The sequence below is a fragment of the Rana temporaria genome, chromosome 9, assembly GCF_905171775.1.
Source record: "Rana temporaria chromosome 9, aRanTem1.1, whole genome shotgun sequence".
NCBI classification, from domain to species: Eukaryota; Metazoa; Chordata; class Amphibia; order Anura; family Ranidae; genus Rana; species Rana temporaria.
Genome location: NC_053497.1, coordinates 15,894,586 through 15,902,555, shown reverse-complemented (window position 1 = coordinate 15,902,555; position 7,970 = coordinate 15,894,586). Strand labels below are relative to the sequence as shown.

At 45.3% G+C, this 7,970-nt stretch overlaps 1 protein-coding gene across 1 annotated transcript in view; it reads right to left on the bottom strand.

The window, feature by feature from the left end:
• Window positions 1-3,772: 3,772 nt before the first annotated feature.
• Window positions 3,773-7,970, bottom strand: part of RBM34 (RNA binding motif protein 34) — a 30,169-nt gene continuing 25,971 nt past the window's right edge. Inside the window, exons 10-12 of the mRNA XM_040322859.1 lie at window positions 6,633-6,675; window positions 4,555-4,673; window positions 3,773-4,147 (exon numbers count right to left, since the gene is read on the bottom strand). Coding sequence (XP_040178793.1) covers window positions 3,899-4,147; window positions 4,555-4,673; window positions 6,633-6,675 — 411 coding nt within the window. The 3' untranslated portion in view covers window positions 3,773-3,898. The remainder of the gene's footprint in view (window positions 4,148-4,554; window positions 4,674-6,632; window positions 6,676-7,970) is intronic.

Here is a 7,970-nt window from a genome sequence, read left to right as displayed (position 1 = left end):
TGCAAAGCAAGAGGCCCAGCCTTCACCCCTCAACGCGGGCTTCGTCTCAGACCTTCAGGGACTGGGGTCCATAGCAGGTCACCTCTCCCCTGGACCTATATAGCACCCTGGCAACAGAAAAAATATTTGGTCTTTGACATCGACCAATGTACTGGAACCCAGGGTCCAGCTCTCAGAGAGAAGCATTATAGGCAAAACCTCGTTCTTCGTACCGAGGCCCGGGTACCGTCCACTTTGGCTATGAAGCACCTTGGACGGATCCGGATTTTATGGAGGCTTTTTACATCCAGCATGGATCCCTCCAGTGGAGCTCCTCAGAGCACATGTTAATTCGTGACCAACACCTTAGACACTGGTGAAAAAACTGAGGTGCTCCCAGTATGGGAGGGGTTATATAGGGAGGGAACTTCCTGTTCTAATTGATTACACCAGTGTCCAGCACCTGATGGTGGAATATAACCCAGATAGTAATGATTAAGACTCTGTGTCCCGTGATGTACGATAAAGAAACTATTACATTGCTTGTGCAGCACTGAGCATGTGCGAGATCTGCAAGGCTGAAATCCAGGAAGTCATACAGTCTGGCTTCATGATGCCCACACTTAAGATGGCCCCAGTCAATTTCTATTTTATAAAGTGTCTAAATGCTGTAACAACCTAACAAAACTGACCTTAGTTTACAGACTAACTTTACTAGAATACATTAAGCTTGTGTATTACAGGGGTATTTATATTTAAAAAGTGAAATTGTGGCCGGAACTCCGCTTTAAGCATCTCCCCTCCAGATATGCAAGGCAGAACCCTGGTCCAGTTTCCAGACTTTTGTACATTACAGGCTGGATCTGCTGGCCAGCCAGGACCAGTCCTTTTGGCAGGAAGGTTCGGCAGGCTTGTGCTCCCGCCCTAATCAGGTATTCAATTTTGTCCTCTCTGTAAGCCGTCCTGGAATATAACAAGTAATAAAACATTTTTTTCCAAGTTATCTACTTTTTCCAGGAGTCTTCCAGGACCGGATCAATCACTCACTTTTATTTTGTGACCTACTTAACCACTTAACCCCCGAGCCTGTTTTTTAGATTCGGCGTTTACAAGACTAAAACTGTTTTTTTTTTGCTAGAAAATTACTTAAAACCCCCAAACATTATATATTTTTTTCTAACACCCTAGAGAATAAAATGGCGGTCATTGCAATACTTTTTGTCACACCGTATTTGCGCAGCGGTCTTACAAGCGCACTTTTTTGGGAAAAAAAATCACTTTTTTTAATTAAAAAATAAGACAACAATAAATTTGGCCCAATTTTTTTATATATTGTGAAAGATTATGTTACGTCGAGTAAAATGATACCCAACATGTCACGCTTAAAAATTGCACCCGCTCGTGGCATGGCGTCAAACTTTTACCCTTAAAAATCTCGATAGGCGACGTTTAAAAAATTCTATAGGTTGCATTTTTTGAGCCAGAGAGTAGCTCTAGGGCTAGAATTATTGCTCTCGCTCTAACGATCGCGGCGATACCTCGCTTGTGTGGTTTGAACACCGTTTTCATATGCGGGCGCTACTCGCGTATGCGTTCGCTTCTGAGCGCAAGCTCGTCGGGACAGGGCGCTTTAAAAAATTTTTTGGGGGGTTTTCTTATTTATTTTTATTGATTTTATAATTTTTTACACTGAAATAAAATAAAAATAAAAAATGTATCACTTTTATTCCTATTACAAGGAATGTAAACATCCTTTGCAATAGAAAAAAGCATGACAGGTCCTCTTAAATATGAGATCTGGGGGTCAAAAAGACCTTACATCTCATATTTAGACTTAAATGCAAAAAAAAAAAAAAATGGAAATTTTGTCATTTAAAAAAATGACAACAAAAAAATGTCTCTTTAAGACGCTGGGCGGGACTGACGTTTTGACGTCACTTCCGCCCAGCAATGCTATGAGGACGGGTGGGGGCCATCTTGCTCTCACTCGCATCCTCACACAATAGGCAGCAGCACCCGATCGCCTCCGCCGCTACTGACAGCTCTGGTAAGCGGCGGAGGGCGCGGGAGAGCGGTGGGAGGGGGGGCCCCTCTCCCGCCACCAATAATGGCGATCTTGCGGCGAATCTGCCGCGGAGACTGCCATTATCGTTTACAGGACCGCTCACTGAAGAGATGGATATCTTGGTTGTGGCAGCAGCTGCCGCCGTTACTGAGATATCCATCTTTAAAAACAGGACGTATATATACAGTGGGCGGTCGGTAACCGGTTAATATTGTCATATAGGGTGCTTCGCTAATAGGAATGTTTATTCCATGCCTTTAGTTATTTGTTAATACCGAGAGGCTACTGCCTGTGTCTGTACGTTTATAATGTGGATCGTGCGTTTCCTGTGCTAGGTGGGAGGAGCCTATCTCTCCCTATAAGCCGTCTTGGAAAAAGTAGTTAACAGGTAATAACACTGTTTTTATGACCCATTCATAAAATGCATGCTGTGATACTAGAGATTTCTCCTGTTTGCTGATCACAGCAGAGTCTCCGATGGAGAGAGAGTTGTGTTATCAGCATTAAACCGGAGGTCCACCCAAAATGTTATTTTTTAAAAGCCAGAAGCTACAAATACTGCAGCTGCTGAACAAATACTGCAGCTGCTGACTTTTAAAAAAATGGACACTTACCTGCGATGTGATGTCAGCAGCCGAGGCAGAGCAATCGCTCGTCTCTCAGCTGCCCCCCCCCCCGCCACCATCCTCGGTGAGGAAATCAGGAAGTGAAGCGTTGCGGCTTCACTGCCCGGTTCCCTGCTGCGCATGTGCGAGTAGTGCGGCACGCCCTCACTGGTCCCCGCTCTCTCGCAAGACCAGTGTGTTTCCCAGGTATCTGCACCCCCTGAAACGTGTCAAATGTGACACCGGAGGGAGGGGGGGGGGGCGCTTCCGAAAAAGCAGAAGTTCAATTTTTAGGTGAAAATACGCTTTAAACAAACCTTTTCAAAAGAGGTACTTACTAGCAAGTTTATTACATGAATTTCCAAAGAAATGGACGAGGACATTTTCTATAAATGGGTTATCCATTTTATTGAGGTAATTTACCAAACACATAAAAATCCTGGGGATTACCTCCTAAAAACTTTCATTTAACAAAATTCTGTAACAATCGGCTACAAAATAAGACTGATTCTTGTGGAAAATACCGTAGACCATGCTCCCCTTACTACCCCGTATAGATACTCGCCTTACCATTGCTTCCTTACCACGCCTTCACCAGCGATTTTAGTGCTGGATGTAACAGAAAGAAACTGTAAGGCCCCGTACTCACGACCAAACATGTCTGCTGAAACTGGTCCGCAGACCAGTTTCAGCAGACATGTTTGGCCGTGTGTTGGCCCGAGCGGACCATTTTCGGGCGGATCGGACAGGTTTCCAGCGGACAACTGTTTCCAGGACTTGCTTTAAAACAGTCCGCTGGAAACCTGTCCGCCCGGACATGTACCGTCATCTGTACAGACCTACCGTACATGTCCTGCCGCCCGCCATCCCTCGCATGCGTCAAATGACTTCGACGCATGCGTGGAAGCATTTTAAAGGCGGGCCGCCCACGTCGCAGCGTCATTGTCGCGGCGACACCGCGTCATCGCCCCGCGTATTGTTTACGCGCGGACCTCTGTTCGATGGTGTGTATAGCCATCGAACAGAAGTCCCCGGGCAGTCCCTGGCCAGACATGTACGATGGAAACGGTCTGCAGACCGTTTTCATCGGACATGTCCTGCCGTGAGTACAAGGCCTAAGAGAAACAGTGATGAGGTAAGTATCTGTAGGTCAGGAGGCCCCTTTGCAAAGACATTGTCACTTTGCATCCTTGCCCATTGAAGGTAATGTCTCCTAAAATATCAGACTGTACTAGTGGAGCATGCTCAATCACTTCATTTTTTTCTTCTTTGTTTTGGGCTTCTTATTTTTACTCTTTGTGGCATCGGCAGTTTCACCCACAAAGCTCATCTTCTTCTTTAATTTTCCTGGTTTCTGTGATTGCGTCTTGGGTTTGAAGCTCGCCGCGTCCTTCTGCGTGCTTTGTGCTCCCCCGGGCAGGCAGCGCTTTACTCTGATTTTTCTCCCCATTAGGTCTGAATTGTTTAACTTCAGAGCCAATTGCACAGCATCTGTACCCTAAAAAAATAAATATATATATAGAATGGTTTATTACATCCAAATACCTCAGTATATGTAACCCCCCAAAAATACAATTTTACATGATAAATCATTCCAAGCATTTCGTTATATACAGTATTGTGCAAAAGTTTTAGGTAGATGTGAAAAACGCTTTCAGATATAGAATTGCCAATAGGAAAGTAGATCTAAATCATTACAGTAAAACCTTGGATTGCGAGGATAATTAGTTCCAGAAACATGCTTGTAATCCAAAGCACTTGTATATCAAAGCATTTTTTTTTTTGCAGGGTATAAAAGAGAAGAGAGGCGCCTCGAAGTGTAGCAATAAGTTGCTAAATGTTGTACCTTCATTAAATGTAACCATTAAAAAAAATCAATGCATTTTTATTTCTCTTTATTCTTACCTGAAATAACACATAACCAAAGCCTTTACCAATCCCAGTCTTCTGGTCTCTGATGATACGAATGGCTTCTATGTCTCCACAGTCAGAAAAGTGGCCCCTGAGAGCTTCTTCTTCCACATCTAAGATACGAGAAACCAGATAAGTGATTGTACCAACTAAGAGTGATCCACTGAATGCCAGCGGGTTCCTTAATTTTTCCATCTCATGTGGTCATATTCTTGGAAACTGGAAACAAATCCGAGTTCCTGAATTATAAAATGGGCTCCCCAGTAGGAAAAGAACTGAAGACATGCCTTCTTGGTATCACTGAACATCTAAGTCTGGCCAAATATTATCACTTTCATGTGTATTTCTGACATTAGCTTACAAGTTAAAATCTGTATTTTTGATAGAAAAATGTAATTATATCTATCTATCTATCTATCTATCTATCTATCTATCTATCTATCTATCTATCTATCTATCTATCTATCTATCTATATATATATAAATTTAATTAGATAGATAGATAGACACCCTACAGAATAACATGGCAATTATTGCAATCATTTATGTCACACTGTATTTGTGCAGTGGTCTTTCCAACGCAATTATTTGGGGGGAAAAGACACTTTCATTAATTAAAAAAATAAACTAAAAAACAGTAAAGTTAGTCCAATATTTCTATACAATGTGAAAGACGGTGTCATGCCGAGTAAATAGATATCCAACATGTCATGTTTCAAAATTGTGCTCGCTCGTGGAATGGCGACAAACTACGGTACCTAAAAATCTCCGTAGGTGCCGCTTTAAAAACATATGACAGTTACCAGGTTAGAGTTATAGGGGAGGACTTTTGCTAGAATTATTGCTCTCACGCCGACGATACCTCACATGGGTGGTTTGAACACCGTTAACATTTGCGGGGCGTGACGGGGGTGCTTAAAAAAAATTAATGAGAGAGAGAGAGAGAGAGAGAGAGAGAGAGAGAGAGAGAGAGAGAGAGAGAGAGAGAGAGAGAGAGAGAGAGAGAGAGAGAGAGAGAGAGAGAGAGAGAGAGAGAGAGAGAGAGAGAGATATAAAATATAATATAATATAATATATATATATATATATATATATATATATATATATATATATATATATATATATATATATATATATATATATATATATATATATATTTTTATTATTTATTTTTTGTTTACATTGTCCCTTAAAAAAAAAAAAAAGAAAATTCATTTTATTGCTGTCACAGGGAATGTAAATATCCCTTGTGACAGTAATAGGTGGTGACAGGTACTCTTACTCTGTGCAATTAAAAAAAAGTATTCAGGTCGCCAAAATCGGCGATTCTGAATACTGTAATTTTTTTTTTAAATCTGCGCCATTGATAGCCGAGTAAACCTAAAATGACGTCGCTCCTGGAATTTTACATCGGAGATCCGATGAAAGCCGAATGCGGCATTGTTTGCGTCTGCTGCTGGCTCGGGAGGCCCAGGAAGAGCGGTTGGGGGGGGGGCGTACCCTTCCCTTCCTTTAGGATAACAGCCTACAGGGAAGCTGGTCAGAGTTGATGGGAAGATGGATGGAGCCAAATACAGGGCAATCTTAGAAGAAAACCTGCTAGAGTCTGTAAAAGACTTGAGACCGGGGAGGAGGTTCACCTTCCAGCAGGACAACGACCCTAAAGTACAGCCAGAGCTACAATGGAATGGTTTAGATCAAAGCATATTCATGTGTTAGAATGGCCCAGTCACAGTCCAGACCTAAATCACATTGAGTATCTGTGGCAAGACTTGAAAATTGCTGTTCACAGACGCTCTCCATCCAATCTGACAGATCTTGAGATATTTTGCAAAGAAGAATGGGGAGAAATGTCCCTCTCTAGATGTGAAAGCTGGTAGAGACATCCCCAAAAAGACTTGCAGCTCCCCTGTGCAGAATCACGTACAAATACCTGTATATGTTGCCGTATATGTACTGTATATGGTCGGCAAACGGTTAAGAGAGAAACAGAAGTGCGGCCTGTTTGCATGATCAGTGAAACACAAAATATTTAGACAGTATTGAATTAAGACAATGGGCAGAGATCTTACCATATGGAAGATTTCCTACAAAGGCGGATTTCTTGTTGTCATGCTATAAGAAAAAAAATTGCAGTTTATGACCATTGGACAAGCATTGAGTGGAATCATAAAGACAGAACTAAAGTAGCTGTGCAATGTATGGAAAAAATAAAAAATTGTTAGAAGCAAGAGGAAAAAGTTTGCAGGAGGAAGAGACATTACATGCACCAAAAAGCCTTGTTCACATGAGCGCACATCTGTGTGAACGGCTGTTTTTGACTGCATTGGATGCACAGGAGTTCCATGCATCCATTTTCAGGCAGTACCACTCATGTCTGTTGGGACACACTGGCTGTACAGCTCCCAATTTTAAACCCGTGCCCAACAAACATGAATGGGGCTGTGTGCAGGGAACACCTGTGCAGGCAAAAACGGCCCTAGGAATGGGTGTACAGGTGACAGGAGGGAACCATATATAATAGGGTTGCGAGGGGAACAGTAAAGCACAGGGGGGCCAGGAGGCAACAGTATAGCACAGGGAAGCTAGGAGGGAACAGTATAGCAAAGAGGGGCCACAAGGGAACAGCATAGCAAGTAGGGAACAGTTTAGCACATGAGGGTCAGGAGGGAACAGTTTAGCACAGGGGGGGAAGGGAGAAGGCGTGACAGGATAGCACAGGGCGGGGGGCCGGGAGGCAGCAGGATAGCACAGGGCGGGGGGCCGGGAGGCAGCAGGATAGCACAGGGTGGGGAACAGTATAGTAGATGTGGGGAAGAAGGGAACAGGATAGCACAGACCAGGGCGGGCTGGGGGGGGGGGAGGGGGGAGCAATATAGAACAGGGGGGGGGGGGGGTGCAGGACGGAGCAGTAGGGGGAACCAGGAGGCAATACAATAGGGGAACCAGTAAAAAACAGCACAGGGGGGGGGCAGGAGGGAACAGCACAGCACAGGGGGGGGGGCAGGAGGGAACAGCACAGGGGGGGGGGAGGAGGGCACAGCACGGGGGGGGGGGCAGGAGGGCACAGCACAGGGGGGGGGGCAGGAGGGCACAGCACAGGGGGGGGGCCAGGAGGGCACAGCACAGGGGGGGTCAGGAGGGCACAGCACAGGGGGGGGGCCCAGGAGGGCACAGCACAGGGGGGGGCCCAGGAGGGCACAGCACAGGGGGGGGGGCCCAGGAGGGCACAGCACAGGGGGGGGGCCCAGGAGGGCACAGCACAGGGGGGGGGCCCAGGAGGGCACAGCACAGGGGGGGGGCCCAGGAGGGCACAGCACAGGGGGGGGGCCCAGGAGGGCACAGCACAGGGGGGGGGGCGGCCCAGGAGGGCACAGCACAGGGGGGGGGGCCCAGGAGGGCACAGCACA